General features: G+C 24.3%; 3 protein-coding genes across 11 annotated transcripts in view; 1 reads left to right on the top strand and 2 right to left on the bottom strand.

The window, feature by feature from the left end:
• Nucleotides 1–3,892, top strand: part of LOC122501958 (calcitonin receptor-like) — a 314,998-nt gene extending 311,106 nt beyond the window's left edge. For 5 of the 8 annotated variants that reach the window (XM_043611762.1, XM_043611760.1, XM_043611761.1 and 2 more), the window contains 4 exons: nt 204–374; nt 564–687; nt 757–798; nt 2,833–3,892. In XM_043611762.1, coding sequence (XP_043467697.1) covers nt 204–374; nt 564–687; nt 757–798; nt 2,833–3,036 — 541 coding nt within the window. In that variant the 3' untranslated portion in view covers nt 3,037–3,892. The remainder of the gene's footprint in view (nt 1–203; nt 375–563; nt 688–756; nt 799–2,832) is intronic. The other 3 variants (XM_043611765.1, XM_043611767.1, XM_043611766.1) reach the window with 3 other exon arrangements.
• A 168-nt stretch (nt 3,893–4,060) lies between these two features.
• Nucleotides 4,061–10,197, bottom strand: LOC122501939 (transmembrane protein 19). Its single transcript, XM_043611730.1, has 6 exons — nt 9,608–10,197; nt 9,380–9,490; nt 8,958–9,245; nt 6,740–6,844; nt 6,441–6,656; nt 4,061–4,588 (listed from the first exon to the last, which is right to left on the bottom strand). The coding sequence occupies exons 1-6, from the start codon at nt 9,753–9,755 to the stop codon at nt 4,434–4,436; spliced, it is 1,023 nt and encodes a 340-aa protein (XP_043467665.1). The 5' UTR covers nt 9,756–10,197; the 3' UTR covers nt 4,061–4,433.
• Nucleotides 10,198–11,125: 928 nt separating this feature from the next.
• LOC122501974 lies at nt 11,126–16,385 on the bottom strand. 2 transcript variants are annotated; one of them, XM_043611797.1, is made up of 7 exons: nt 15,816–16,385; nt 14,511–15,721; nt 13,813–14,389; nt 13,575–13,730; nt 13,331–13,504; nt 13,029–13,235; nt 11,126–12,475 (listed from the first exon to the last, which is right to left on the bottom strand). In XM_043611797.1, exons 1-7 carry the CDS (start codon nt 16,065–16,067, stop codon nt 12,470–12,472), a joined length of 2,583 nt encoding a protein of 860 aa, XP_043467732.1. In that variant the 5' UTR covers nt 16,068–16,385; the 3' UTR covers nt 11,126–12,469. The 2 variants fall into 2 exon arrangements, with proteins under 2 accessions (XP_043467732.1, XP_043467731.1); XM_043611796.1 differs by lacking the exon at nt 11,126–12,475 and adding an exon at nt 12,625–12,681.
• Nucleotides 16,386–16,444: the final 59 nt, after the last annotated feature.

Genomic DNA, 16,444 nt, shown 5'->3' with positions numbered 1-16,444 from the left:
TCTATCATCCATACATAATCTCAAAAATTTATTTTAAATTAGAAGATCATTTCTTGTTTTTATTTTTAAACTAATTTTTAAATCGAAATAATTGCCCCTTATTATTTTAATTCAATTTCTAATTTGAATTTCATATTTTTCTATAATATTTGCATTTTGAATTTTTTTTGTTTTGTTGTTTTTTTTTGTTTGGAATTTTACAGATGCTGGATGAACGAGGGAAGTTACATGAAAGTTTTAATATATCCAGTGTGTGTTTCAACATTGCTCAATTTAATATTTCTTTGTAATATTGTTCGAGTTCTTATAACAAAACTCAGGAATGGTCCAGCCATTAGTACACGACCAACGCGTGCAATGATTCAGGCTTTTAGGTATTTAAAAAATTTATATTTCTTCAATATTGAAGGAAAATATTTGAATTCATGAAAATTATTTGAATATTTGAACATTTAAATTTTTGAATATTTAAATAGTTGAATATTTGAAAAATATTCAAACTTTGTAAATTAAAAATTAAAACGTTTCGAAATAAAAATAATCGACTTTCTGTTTAATTTTAGAGCAACTTTGTTGTTGGTTCCACTGTTGGGACTTCATTATCTTTTGGTAGCATTTCGACCTCCCAAAGAACATCCTTGGGAGCAACCGTTTGAAATCATTTCTGCAATCACAGCTTCCTTTCAGGTGATTATTCAAGAATTAATAAAGATAATTAAAAGTGCTTTGAAAAATTAAAAAATGAATATTTTCCAGGGTCTTTGTGTAGCAATACTTTTCTGCTTTTGCAATGGCGAGGTAAATATTTGAAGCAAAAATTCTTCTTTGATACCAATTATTTCCGAATTAACAAATATTTCTGAATTTGTTTCTTTGATTTCCAATTTAAAAACGAAAAAATAATTAAACTAGAGTAAAATTTGATTACATTTAATAATTTAAATTATATTAGAAAAATGATGCATAGAAAATAATTATTTTCTAACTAATAAATATTTCTTGTTTTTTAATTAAAAAATAACAAATTAATTGAACTAGTAAAAATAATAAAAAAATTTTTTTTTAATAATATAAATTAGTTCAAACTAGCAAATGTTACGCGTGGAACGTGATAGGTATTCAATTTATTATTATTATGCAAATTAAAAAAATTTTTATTTTCAAATATGAATTTTTGAATAATTTTAGATTCAAACTTTTAAAAAATTCAATTATTAACTAATTTATTATTTAAATATTCTTGTTTATTAATATTGTAAAAATTTTAATAAAATTCTTCGCAAGAATTCAATTATTTTCATAAATAATAACATTCTTCGTAAGAATTCAAATTATATTTTATAAAAATAGTAAAATTTTTTGCAAAAATTCAATTATTTTTCATTCAAATTTTAATAACATTTCACGAATAAATACAATTATTTTCTAAAATTTTAATAAAATTCTTCGAAATAATTCAATTATTTTTAAAATGGTTAAATTCTTTGTAAAAATTCAATTATTTTCAAAAAAAATTTCACTAAAGAATTCAATTTTTTTCTTAATTCATCGTTATACAATATTTCAAAAGAATTTAATTATTTTCTAAAATTTTAATAAATCTTTCGAAACAATTAAATTCTATTTATATAAATAGTAAAATTCTTTACAAAAATTCAATTATTTTTAAGATAATTTTAATAACATTTCATGAAAGAATTGAATTTTTAAAAAAATTTTAATAATATTTTTCGAAAAAATTCAATTATTTTCCAAAATTTTAAAAATCCTTCGAAACAATCTAATTATATTTATAAATAAGAAAATTCTTTGCAAAGGTTAGATCAATTCCACGAAAGAATTCAATTATTTTCTTAATTCGTTATAGAAAATTTAAAAAAAATTCAATTAATTTCTACAATTTCAATAAATTCTTCGAAAAAATTCAATTGTATTTGTAATTATAGTAAAATTCTTTGAAAAAATTAAATTATTTTCTAAACTTTTAATAAATCCTTCGAAACAATTTAATTATATTTATAAAAATAGTAAAATTCTTCGCAAAAATTTAAGTATTTTCAAAAGAATTTCACGAAAGAATTCAATTTTTTTTCTTAATTTGTTATAAAATTTTTCAAGATAATTCAATCATTTTCTAAAAAATTTAAGGAAAAAATTCAATTTTTTTCTTAATTCGATATAAAATATTTCAAAACAATTCAATTATTTTCTTATAATTTAATATAAAATATTTCATAAGAATTCAATTATTTTCTAAAATTTTTATAAATTCTTCAAAAAAATTCAATTCTATTTATACAAATAGTAAAATTCTTTGCAAAAATCTAATTATTTTTAAGATAATTTTAATAAAATTTCATGAAAGAATTTCATTTAAAAAAAAAATTTAATAATATTTTGCAAAAAAATTCAATTATTTTCTAAAATTTTAAAAATGCTTTCAAATAATTCAATTATATTTATAAATAAGAAAATTCTTTGAAAAAATTCAATTATATTCGAAAACAATTTCACGAAAGAATTCAATTTTTTCTTAATTCGTTATTTGTTTTTAAAAAAATTTCACGAAAGAATTGCATTTTTTTCTTAATTTGTTATAAAATTTTTCAAAAAAAATCAATTATTTTCTAAAAATTTAATAAAATTTATTAATTAAATGTTTAATTTCAATTATTAACTAACACGATTATTTTAAAAACTTGTAATTCAATTATTAGTTCATAAAATTCAATTATTTTTTAAATTTATGAACTCCTTGTTTTTTTTTTATTAAATTGTAATTGAAAATAATTTTCACCTTTTTGTCTCGTAACTCATGACACGTCTTTTCAGGTGATTACTCATTTTAAGAGAAGATGGGAAGCCTCAGTATTTGTCAGGAAACGAGCGACTTCATGCACGACCACAACAAACGTTTCGGTAAATATTCAAAAGATAAAATCCGTTAGTAGCAATTATTGTATTTTGTACAACCATCGATCATCTTTTGCCTTCATTTCCTTCTTCTCCTCTCTTTCTTTTATTTTCTATCTGTGAAAAATTAAAAATTACTTTTACTTTTAAATTAGAAAGGGCAAAATTTAATTAAATTAGTCTAGGAGATATTGATTAATTATTAATACAATATTGTTTTAGTACCTAAGTCGAAAATCAAAAGTTGGATGTTTATGCATGGACCGCCAATGGTGCAATGCGGACTAGTGAAATCCCTTCTTCAACGAGATCTCTCTATCTGTCTCTCTCTCCTTCAACTGTGCATCATCAAAAGAAAAAAAAGCATATAACTTTTAAAAAAAAATGGAAAAAAAACCCGTGTCCCGTCTTTTTACAAAAATATGTAATTTAAACTAACTGTCCATGTGAAACTAATTAACAAATTTTCTGTCCGTATCGTGCCAATGGCTGGTTAAGTCAAGTCCATTGTGGGGGGATGTTGACTGTTTCAGTATATCCGATCAAACGCAGGTCCGGTGTCGGGAGAGGAAAAAGTATGACTATGAATCAGCTCCAACCTGCGATCCAAGAGACATTGATCCAACATCCGTCATTAACGAGAGATGAAGATTGATTTCCCCCACCGAAAATAAACAAATGTATAAAAAAAATTTTCAAAGTATTTCGAATTTCTTAAATTTATTTTTTATAAAACTGTGTACAAATGTTTATTTATATGTCGTAAATATAAGCTTGACCAGTTTATAAATATAAAATTAAGAAAAATTTTAAGTCTTACCAAAAAAAAAGAATAAGATATTGTTGAAAATAAAGTCGGATAATTAAGCATATCACAGATATTTATAAGATAAATTATGTACTTATTAATTAAGTTTTGTAAAAAGAAAAATATGAAAGAAAATTTTGATAAATATAAGTTACAATAAAACTATAAAAATCAAGTTTTCTTCAATTTTACCATTTACCTCAAAAAAAAATAAATATTGAAGAAAAACGAAAATATTTTTTAAAATTATTTTACTTTTTTAAAAACAGAAAGTTATGAAACAGAAAATTGAAATAAAAACTGTAGAAATCTCTTTTAAACTGTCACCACAAATATCTTTTTTTTATATTTATTTCTCTTATAGAACAATAAATAAAATAAATCTAGAATTTACATATAACGTTCTTTAAATCGTTATATACATTGTATGTAATTAAAATTAGATAATATCGCTTCGGATAAGGTACAAGATTGCCATAATAATTAAATCTAACTGGTATTAAACTAGAATTCTTAGAATTCAGAATTATAATTTATAAATATGTTCAATTCCAATATCGATACACTCACGAGTTAAAAGTCTTCGAAACATTTATACATTGTAAAAATAATATCTTTTGTTCATTTCTGAAAAAAATTGTTCGTCCCTTTTTTTCAACTCGTTAAAATTGAGTAATAGCAGGTTAAAAAAAATGTCTTAACATTAAAATACTTAAGGCCACAGTAAATTTCCTATCCTTGGCAGCATGAAGGCCATGATTATAGTTGACAGAAGATTGACACTGTGATTATCCAAAATTTGTTTCCCACAAATATGCCTTACGCCTTTACCCGGTTTCTCAACCACCTTCCCATTCTCGTCAATTCCTGATAATATATATTCTTTATAAATAAACTTTTTACCACTTCAGAGTTCAGAGTTATTATTAAATTTCTTTTTCTTTTATTTTGTAAACTAGCAAATGTTATGCGCGCGGAATGTGATGTTCGATTTATTATTATTATACAAATTACAAAATTTCTTATTTTCAAATTTAAATTTTTGAATAATTTCATAATCAAAATTTTAAAAAATTCACTTATTAAGTACATAATGAATTATTAATGTTCATATTTTCGAAAATTTAAATATAATTCTTAGCAACAATTCAATTATTTTCTTAAATAATAACATTCTTCGGAAGAATTCAATTATTTTTTATAAATTCTTCGCAGAAATTAAATTATTTTCAATATAATTTTAATAAAATTTCATAAAAAAATTCAATTATTTTCTAAAAGTTGAATAAATTCATTCAAACAATTCAATTATTTTTTTAAATAGTAAAGTCTTTGCAAACATTTAATTATTTTCAATTAATTTAATTTTTTTTTAATTAAAATCTTTTTTTCTGTAAAATTTCTTAAAAAAAACTCCTTTATTTTCAAAACGTTCTTGAAAAATATTCAAATATCTTCTTTAAAACACAAGAAATTTCAATTATAATTAAAGTATAATTATAAAATTAAGTTAATCTCAAAAATCCAATCATTTCTAAAATTGTGTGTAAAATTTATTTTCAAAATTTTTAAGAAATTTCTAGTAAATTATTAAATTATATTCTATAAAAATTATAAAATGATGAAATTCTTCAAAAGAATTTAATTAGGATTTTGAAAATTTTTTTTAAAATTCTTCGCAAGAATTCAATTATTTTTATACAAAAAAAAAATTTTTCGGAAGAATTCAATTATTTTCATAAATAATAAAATGCTTTGGAGGAATTCAATTATTTTTAATTTAATTTTAGTAAAATTTCTTGAAAGAACACAATTATTTTTATACCTAAATAATAAAATTCTTCAAAGAAATTCAATTATTTTTAATTTAATTTTAGTAAAATTTCTTGAAAGAACACAATTATTTTTATACCTAAATAATAAAATTCTTTAAAGAAATTCAATTATTTTTAATTTAATTTTAGTAAAATTTTTCGAAAGAATACAATTATTTTTATAAATATGAATTAAATTCAATTATTTTCAAAAATTCTGATTAAATTCTTCAAAGAAATATTCAATTATTTTTAATTTAATTTTAGTAAAATTTTTCGAAAGAATACAATTATTTTATAAATATGAATTAAATTAAATTATTTTCAAAAATTCTGATAAAATTCTTAGAAAGAATTCAATTACTTTTAATACAATTTCAATAAAATTTCTCGAAAGAATACAATTATTTTTAAAAATATTAAATAAAAAATAATTATTTTCAACAGTTTTGATAAAATTTTTAAGAAATATTAATTATTTTAAACGTTTTAATAAAAGTTTTCTATTGAATCCAATTTTTTTGAAATTTTTTAATAAAATTCTTTCAAAATACCTATTTAATTATTTTTAAAAATTATGATAAAATTCTTCACAAGAATTCAATGATTTTCATGACATTAATTTTAAAATTGAAAATATTTAATAAGAAAAAAGTTATTAAAAAAAGTTAGGAAACAATAAGCAAACAACTAACTTCAAACTGCGAACAGATTACCAGAATACAATGATTATTAATATAAAAGATATTTTTTAGAATTTATAGTTATGAATTTTTCTTTTAATTTAAATGTTATATTTTAGTTAAATTTTAATTAAATTTCAATTTGATTTAATCAACCCGTATGTATTTATAAATAAATAAAATTATTTGAATTACTATTTTTAAGAGAAGAATGCTAATTACCAGAATATTGGAGAGTTGCTCCAAGAACTGAGTCGATAATACTTCCTAAGAGTCCACTGATTCCTCCTGCAACGATAATGGGCCATTGAGGAGCAGCTAATTCCAAAACTACTGAATCCACTGTGTAGATCACGGCTAAATAATGAAATAAACCGACGAATAAACCGCCTAGAAGCGATACCACAAGTCCAATACAAGAAACACCGCCATTTGTTCCTGTAATAATAATTTCTCATATAGAAAATAATTTCTATATGTAATTTATTTTTAATAATTAAAAAGAAATTAAAATTATTAACCTCTGGGTACTCGTTTTCTGTTTGTAATGAGAAAAGGATCTGAATCACCAATTACTGTTCCCAATTCCGAGGCCCATGTGTCTCCATTACAACAAGCTAAAGCTCCTGTAAAATAAAAATTTTAAAAATGTAAAAATTTCAAACTTTGAATCGACAATCGAATTTTTTTGAAACTAGAAAATAATTTTTCAACTATTAAAGAGAAACTTCGACTACAATTTCAACTATAACAAGAAAATGATTTTAATTTCTCGTAAAATTATTTTTATAATAATTTTTAGAGAGGAAATCAAGGTGGTCACAGGTTTCAGTTTATCAATTTCCCTGAAATTTCCCTGACAATTTACTGACATTAAAATTATTTTCCCTGACAAAATTCCTTTCACAGGAAAATATAAAATTTCAAGGAAAATGAATAAAATTTCGTGAAATTGTTTAGAATATAATTGAATTTTTGCAAAGAATTTTACTATTTATAAATAAAATTGAATTGTTTCGAAAGATTTATTAAAATTTTAGAAAATAATTAAATTCTTTTGAAATATTGTATAACGATGAATTAAGAAAAAAATTGATTTCTTTAGTGAAATTTTTTTTTGAAAATAATTGAATTTTTGCAAAGATTTTACTATTTAAAAAAATTATTGAATTGTTTCCAAGGATTTATTAAAATTTTAGAAAATAATTGTATTCGTTCTTAAAATGTTAATAAAATTTTGTTTAGAAATAATTTAATTTTTGCAAAAAATTTTACTATTTATAAAAATAATTGAATTCTTACAAAGAATGTTATTATTTATAATAATAATTAAATTCTTGCGAAGAATTTTATTAAAATTTTTTAAATTAATAGACAAGAATAATTAATTAATAAATTAGTTAATAATTGAATTTTTTTAAAGTTTAAAACTGAAATTATTCAAAAATTCATATTTGCAAATAAAAAAATTTTTAATTTGCAATAAGTCCAAAAAAGTAAATTATTATTTGCTTTATTCAAAGATAATTAAATCTTAAAAATTATTATATATTCTAAGAATTAAGTAGTTTTTAAAAATATTTTTATGTACCTAATTTCTCGAAAACAATTGAATTTCTTAAAAGAGTTTTTGTATTAATAAACAAGCTAATTAATTTTTCGATGAAATTTAATGAAATATTTTGAACATGATTTTTTCCTCCAAAATGTTAAAAATAATTCTAAAATGTTATTTTTTTGTATGTATTTGAATTTTCGGAAATATGTAATAGAAAGTACCGAAAATGCTAAATTTAAAAAAATTAGAAGTTAATTTTCATTCTTAAATTTACGTTTAAAGATTTTTCATTAAAATTTTTGATAATTCAATTATTTTTTAAGTTTGCAATTAAAATTCTTCAAAAGTTGATTTTAAAAAATTCTAACAAAGTACTTGAAACAAATTAATTATTTTCAATTAAATTTTACAAAATTTCAATTATTCAAAATCTTTTTTAAAATATATATTTCGAAAATTTAAATAGAAAAATAATTCAAAAATAATTTTTGAAAGATTTGTTTACAGTTATTTTTAGCACTATAAAAATCGAAATGAGCTACATTTAATACTCAAAAATATATTTTCTTGGAATATTTGGAAAAAAAAGTCAAGAAAGACGCAATTTTTGAAAATAAGTCGAAAAAAATTTCAAATTTTTTCTAAATTTCCCTGACAAAAAATTGGTTTTCCATCAGAAAATATTCTGACCCTTTTTGGATTTTTATTTTTCTTTAAAATTGATAGATTTTACAATCCATCCGTAATTTTGAATAAAATATGTTTTTTTATTCACAAAAAAATTGCCGAATGAAAAAAAATTATTTTTATTATTTTTGAAGCATTTTTTTGAAAAAAACATTGTTTTTAGGTTGAAAACGCTAAAAAAAATACCATTGTTGTTTTTTTATTTTGTGAATGCAAAAACATATTTTCTACAAAATTACGGATGGATTGTAAAATCTATCAATTTTTAAGAATCTACAAAATTACGAATGGATTGTAAAATCTATCAATTTTTAAGAAAAATAAAGATCCAAAAAAGGATCAGAATATTTTCTAATAGATTTTATTTTCTGACCGTTGATTTCCTCTCTAAAAATTACTGTAAAAATAATTTTATGGAAGATTTAAATCATTTTCTTGATATAATTAAGAATTGGAGTCAAAGTTCCCCTTTAAAAGATAATTAGAGATTTTACCCAGGATTCCAATTGATAACCAGGAACTTCGATAGTCTTTGACGAAATCAATAGGCCGTTCACCACAACCAACGTCTAATAAATAAAGTAAAGCCAATTGCGAAGCCATTCCTCCGTTACACAAAACTTGAATCCAATTTCTTTGTCCGCCTTCCTTAAAATCACAATCGAATCTCCTTTTCCTCTCCATTCGAAATTTCGTCGCCTTTGACGAACTTACGAAAAACGCCATTAGACAGGCCAAATGTGCAAAACTCGTTAAAGTCAAAATAAAACCTGTCAAAAGTCCTATTGAAAAAGAAATAAAAACTTATAGTAAAGTAAATAGTAAAGCAAAAACTAAAGTAAATGCTAAAGTATAATAAATAGTAAACAAAGTAAAAATATGTAGTTTATTTAGAAAATCGAATTTTATTTATTACCAAGAAGTGCTCCAGTAGCATCCAAACTCCTTTTCTTCAAGCCCCAGATAATGAATAAAAGAGGAATAACAACCGAAGCGAGCCATCTCCAAGGAGAAATAACAAGATAACCTAAAAAACGAATTTTTTTTAGGTTATGTACCCCAATGTTTTTTTAACGATTTAAACATCAAATATGAACTAAAACTTATGTTCTGTCACAACACTTGTAAATTATTCAATTCATACCTTCGAAATGATGTTCTGAATTTGGTGAGAAATATTTATAAACAACGTTTATAATCCAAAACATCATTGAGACTGGAATGGCAAATGCACTCAATAAAACCGGCATTAGCATTTTAGATGATTTTTTATTCTCGATATTCCGACACATTGTTAAAAATAATAATTCCACTTGAGTAAACTTAACGACAGTGATTGTGCTTCAAAAATTTAATTGTTGACAATGGCCCTCAACAGGTGCCAAAAATAAAGAAAGTTATTCGTTGTCTGTGCCACGTGAACATTGAACTCAATCCTCAATCTCCTCAATTCAATCATTTCATCACAATGTTGCGTGACGTCGTCATACGTCACACGATAATTTTCAGATTGAAAATTCAAAAAAAGAACTTGTTTTTATTTAGTTTGACCAATGACATTTAACACTTTTGACAAAAGCATACACTTTTATATAATTTATCACTTTTGTACGACAAAGCAAGTCTTTAGTAAGAATATTATATTGCGAATAAAATATTATTAATAACAGTATTTAAGCAAGATTGTAATAATAATATTGTTTAAAATTTATAACAAACTAGAACATTTGAGAAAGGAAGACACTAGTCATGAGTTTTCTTGTCTGCTTGCAGTTTTGCATCACTTCCGGAATTCACACACGTAATTTTTAATTTCTAAATGTTTTGATTAATAAAATCAAATAAATTGTCAAAACAACATTCAAATTTGACAGTCAAGATTTATTTAACTTTTTAAAAGAGTTAATTCTTGCGATTAAATGTAGAAAAAAATTTAAATTCAAATTTACCGCCTACGGCAATTTCTCTTTTGTCATGCGCAACTGCTGGAGTCAAATAGTTTTTTCATTGACTAGAGTAGTATGACGTAAATGACGAACATGTGTCACCCCAGTCCGACTCACTCAATTTCCTATAGATCGCATCGGCAAATATATGACCACCACTTGCATAGTACTAGCATAGTCTCCCAGAGTGCGCAACTGTGCATCAGCCCGTCATTAACACTGACATTAATGGAATAAAAATATAAAAATTATTTAAATTCAGTTATTTCAACTTGATTTAATGAATGTCTGATTAGAAATTTAATGTAATACGTAATTATTTTTTATGAGTACAAAATACTTCAGAAATATAATTGCAAAAAAGAATAAATAAAGAAATAAAATTTATTGACTGATACATTGAAATTAAACTTACTGTATAAATTTTTCTAAAATTTGTATAATATTTAATTACAAAAATACAAATAATTGCTTTCTAAAAATTCTGTATTACAATTCATTTAATAATATATGATTTTTCAATTTAAAATTAAATCCAAATATAAAAATAAAAAATAACTTTGTGTAACATTTTTCTATTGTAATACGTTTGATTGTAAGATTAAAGTAAGTTTAAACAATTTCAATACTCTAGGTATATAGATATATTATAAATATAAAAGTGATAAAGGAAATAATAAAGGTTACATATAATATTATGAAAAAGTACATAGGTATACAGAATAAATTTTTCTTTATTATATACATACGTACATATACATGCATAAGAAACTTTGTATCTGAAAACATAAAATTCTTTTTTAGTCAACTTGTGCAAAGTTTTGCTGCCTTTTTCTTATAAATACTTTGCTTTTTCAACAAGGCCATTTCCTGATTAATATACTCCCTCATTCTAATTTGTAAGTAAGTTAATACTACGAAACTTAATAGCTTGCTGGCATTGTCAGGGTGTTCTTTACAAGAAAAATAAATTTTTATTGGCTCTGAGGACATTTTGTTTAAAATGATGTCTACACAGTTACGATGTTCTCTATGTTGCCGGAATAAATATTCGATCTCTAGCACAATATCGTATAATTTACGGTTCGGATGTATAAGTTCTTGTAAGGGATTTATAAAAATTTCGTAACTGCGTGGTAATCTATTGGATGAAAAAAATAATGTATCTGTTGCAATATTTGATGTAGACATGAAAGCATTTAAACATATTGAACATTTTTCTCGGTCTTTTAAATATCTGCATACTCTTTCAGTCGTATAAAATAGCAAACAATCTACAATTTCTTGAGAGAAATAATCATGATCTATATCACGTACAAAATCATTAAAATCTGAATCTTCATCCTCAATTACAACTATAAGTTTTTCTTTAATTTTTTCAATTGAGCTTTTTTCCTTTGAATTGTATAATTCTTTTAATTTTGTAATTGTAATTAATGGCTGAGGAGGATCAATAGTAAAATCGTTCGAACAATTTCCTAATTTCGGAGGTGTTAAAATACAGTGTACAGATAAAATCTTATACAACTGTAGAAATGTAGGCGTACACGGATGATCATTTGTACCACCCGCGGATCGAACGGTCCCGAAAAATCGCTAAATAAACAAGGAAAATATAAATTAAAAACAGAAAAAAAACAAGAATATTTCAAATCAATAAAACGGAGTAATGATGCACGTCGATCGACTCTAGTTTGAAAAAATCTCACAATTTCGAGAACCTTGTAAGACAAAAATTTAATCTTTCTACCTTTTTTGTGTAAAAAATCGACCTGCATCACTAAAATTTTTACCAGGATATAAATTTATCCATTTCAAATTTGATTAATGAAAAACCACAGCAGCCACGGAATCAACTTAAAAAATCCTAAAAAAATTAATTAGGAAGACACAACTATATAATATTCTAATGTCACAAAATGTATTAAGAATTTAAACACGTTAATGATTCAATGGTTTAAAAAATTCCTTGACGTGTTCTAAATTAAAATAAAACCTAATATTTCCGAGCCTTCAATAGTCTGCAGTATCCTATATAACAGCGTATAATTAAAAAGGAGCTACAGCTGAAAACAAATTAAAAATAAAATTATATTACTTGCTAAATTTTTCTACTTAAATCAGATATCTATTATTTTAATTACACTTGTTGACCAAAAAATCAGCAAATAAAAATAATTTTCTTTTCGTATTTTCAATTAATTTGAATAAGAAAATGTATTTAAATACTGATTTAAATGGAAAAATTTTATAAATTTCAATCACTGCAAACCTGAAATCAAAATATACTAATTATTTCAATAACTATTAAAATAAAAAAAAATATATTTTCTTAGAAATATAAACGAAATGTTATTCTTGATAACATCTTTTTAATACTCCTCAATATCAAAATATTTAAAAATTAATTTTTATGTTTATTAATAAATTTCACTATATTTTGCAAAGTATTAGTTAAAAATTTTATTTCATTCTCAATCGTATTTAAAAGTTAATGAATTTATTTAAATGAAATCGAGAATAACATTTCATTTAAGAGAAATATTTGATTGACTATTTGTGTAAATCCAAAATAGAATTATATTAAATTACAAAATATGAACTTGGAAACCTTTATACCTCTAAAGGATCTTGATTTATACGTCCAGTCAAAACATATGGAAATCCATGTTTCTCCAATAAATCTTTCGACAAACCTATGGTCGAATGAATGGAAATTCTCAATCCTGTCGTAGAGCTTTCTGTAAAACATTCTTCTCTTCTTAATTTCCCATCAAATACTAGTTGTTCCCAGTCATTGAGCCAACTTAAGAATTGGAGTAATTTCTATAAAAAGAAATATTTATTAATTCAATACTATACTATACTATACTATTTTAATATATACTTTAAACTATTTTAACAATATGTAATTCTCTTACCTCATAATTTGGTGAATCTATTCGAAGTCCTTTCTCTGGATTTGTTATGTTTAAAATATCAAATAAGTTGTTTATTTTTAAACAAAATTCTGCTGTTGCTTCGCAGTTCTTAAACATATCCGGGTAAACGGAAGCTCCTTTTAAAAGACTTTCAGCCATTGTTTTACTGAACATCTAAAATACATTGAAAGTTTAGAACACTATTGGTATATTTATATTTATGAAAATATAAATATATAATTACCTGTACTGCTAAAATGACTCGCATTTTGGTCATGTTATTTGGATCGAGGTGTTCTGCCGTTAATTTAGGATGCCATTTTCCTGTTGCATGATATTTGTCCACTTCAAATACTTTTCTGAAGTATTCCCAATCTATTTCTGGATCTGTTAGATTTACCTGAAATAAAATAATTATTAAACATATCTATATTTAAAAAAATATAGTCTTCTACAAAAATATATATTTATGATTTTTATACCCGCAAAGTTTTCTTGTCGTGCAATCGATTGCGCATACTTTTTATCAAATGGACAATATCAGCAAAGACGTAAATTCGACGATTTTCAATAGTCGGGTGAGCAAAGCTGCATTCAACATTTTTGAGATCTCCACTTACTCCAAAAATAGACCAGAACTTTCTATTGGCAGAAGCAGAATCTGACACCACTCCATGTACTTTTGCACCGGCCTGTTCTAATAAACATATTGCTTGAATAATCAGTTTTGCTAATATTGTACCAACCACTGGTCCCTTTGAAACAAAAACAGCAATTGGCTGTGAGAAAGATTCCATTAGTGAATGGAACATTAAAACAAGTCCGTGATCTGCTTTATCAGTTATTTTCACTGACTTGTTTAATTCTTCGTCCCCAAAATCTGTAAGACCCAAAATTTTCATTTTCTTTTGATCTAGTCTTAAATTTTTTCTAGTCCCCATTTCGTCCACTAACAAAACTCCATGTTTGTATTCGTCAGGCAATTCCGATAAACGCTCATTCAATAATTTAAAAAACGAGTCGTCAAATCCGCAAGGCGTTTGGATTAACGATAAATATCTGTTTTAAAAGAAAGGTTTAATTATTAGATCAAGAAAAATGCTTCTTAAATTTAAGTTGCATTTATCGTAATGTAAAAATATTATTTAAAAAGATATGAATTTGTTAAACTTTATATTACCTTCGAATGGTGCTTGTTGCAGGTAAAGGTAAAACCTTATTATCTCTCAGAAGATTATAAGTTGTTGGTGATTTTGTATGGAACAACAAACACAAAATAATCCAATCTTCTGTGTAACGGCGACCTTTTGCATCCTTCACTTTCGAAGCTGATAAAATTTCATTAATGACAATTCTCGAATTTTTATTTACTTTTAAATCGTCCATTTTTGAGTCTAAATTTTTGTCCCGAAGAAGGGACATTTCTTTTTTATTTTCCTTGAGTTCCTTTTTGTAGTGTCCACAGAGACTTTTATAATTTCCTAAGTTTTTATTAGATTTATATAATCTACTTCTAATTAAATTTAATTTGTACTTTTTTGTGGGACTCATTTTCAAAACTATACGTCGCTGCTCATTAATTTTCTTAAAGCGCATAAATTTTTTTGCGAGGGTCTTCTTCGCTTTCGAGCATGTTTCACATGATAAGCGCTTTTTACTAGTGATTATTAACGAACATTTTGTATGTCTCAAATATCCTGCTGAGTCGCGAACCGCAAATGAGTTTTCTATGTTCTGGATAGTATTTGGTGATGCACATCCCAAACAAACTTTAACTTTATTGAAATTTTTAATAATTTCTTCCAGTTCAGTAATTGTCGACACATAGTTGGTATTTAAGCCAAGTTTTTCCAATGGCAAGTTTATGCCGGACACCTTTGCTACAATTTGCATGTCATTGTAAATGACAAGTTGTTTTGCAGTAAAGAATTGAGGCTTATCTTCTCTCATTCGAGATATGCATTCAGAGTATTCAATGCATTGAATATCTTTTTCACTACGTCGTCGATTCCATGATATTGGGATGTTAACTTTATTTTCATTTTTAAACAGCGAATTGAATAAATCAATTCGCTCCGAAAATTTAGAATCTGTTTCATTTTCATCTGTTGTAGTTGAACTCTCATCTACTTGAGATTTTGTGGAGTTCTCTGATTCAAAATTATTTCCATTTAGTGGCATATTTTCGATTTCTTCGTGAAATACATTTTCTTTGGATTCTTCGACTTTTCTTTTTTTTATATTTAATTTTTCATGATCGGTAGATTTCGGTGTAAACTCTCTTTTTTTTGGCGACTTCCGTTTTTTTCGCGATTGGGACAGATATGATGGGCAATTCGGAAATTGTGAAGGAACAGCTCCTTTCTTTAAATGAGGTTTCTTCAACTCCTCCTATAACACAAAATTTTAACAATTATCATATAATTTAATTTATTTATTCATTAGCTTTCAAAAAATAATTATACAAAGTTAAAAATATACAAACCGATGCCATGACATTGCCAGCAGGATCTTTTACTTCCCGTCTCCAAACAATGTCATCTTTCAGAAAATGTTTCTCGCAAACAACCATTCCTCCTTTTAATTCAAAATTTTTACGAGGAATTATTTTTTTCCACTTTTGAATATCTTCCTCGTCAAATGGAACGGAGAACTTGTGACACTTTTCACTTTTTGTTGATTCATAACCTGAATTACAATTCGGCACTATACAACGATGTCCTGTATATCGCGGCATCTTTTAATTATTTACAAAAAACACTTAAAAAACAAACTTAAGACTAAAAAAGTGTCAAAACTGAACTTAAATATACACAAACACTTAAAATCTAATAAAAATCTATATAAAAATAAAATCACTGTCCATTGCAGTCTATGTCGAATTATAAAGGTTTACACCATTTTTTTCACATTAGTCTTTGTATTTACTGTCTATAATTGTTTTTTATTCTTCAAACGCTACTAACAATAATTAGAAATTTCAAAACACCTCGATAAATAAATAAATTAATAAATTTTGCATAACAACGGTGTGTTAAAGTCGGGCTGATGCGCAACACTGCATTCTGACGGTAGAAGTTAGTACTACTCAAGTGGTGGTCATATATTTTCCAA

Source organism: Leptopilina heterotoma, unplaced genomic scaffold (genome assembly GCF_015476425.1).
Source record: "Leptopilina heterotoma isolate Lh14 unplaced genomic scaffold, ASM1547642v1 Lhet_219, whole genome shotgun sequence".
In the NCBI taxonomy this organism is placed as follows: domain Eukaryota; kingdom Metazoa; phylum Arthropoda; class Insecta; order Hymenoptera; family Figitidae; genus Leptopilina; species Leptopilina heterotoma.
This window is presented reverse-complemented; position numbering and strand designations above follow the sequence as displayed.

Excerpts from the sequence above, each read along its gene's own strand:
- LOC122501974 (XM_043611796.1), bottom strand. The coding sequence starts at position 16,067 with ATGCCGCGATATACAGGACATCGTTGTATAGTGCCGAATTGTAATTCA. Across the intron at positions 15,722-15,815 it reads CTGGCAATGTCATGGCATCG|GAGGAGTTGAAGAAACCTCA; the intron begins GTTTGTATATTT and ends TTTGTGTTATAG. Across the intron at positions 14,390-14,510 it reads GCAACAAGCACCATTCGAAG|ATATTTATCGTTAATCCAAA; the intron begins GTAATATAAAGT and ends CTTTTAAAACAG.
- LOC122501939 (XM_043611730.1), bottom strand. The coding sequence starts at position 9,755 with ATGTGTCGGAATATCGAGAATAAAAAATCATCTAAAATGCTAATGCCG. Across the intron at positions 9,491-9,607 it reads TTCAGAACATCATTTCGAAG|GTTATCTTGTTATTTCTCCT; the intron begins GTATGAATTGAA and ends TTCGTTTTTTAG. Across the intron at positions 9,246-9,379 it reads TGCTACTGGAGCACTTCTTG|GACTTTTGACAGGTTTTATT; the intron begins GTAATAAATAAA and ends CTTTTTCAATAG.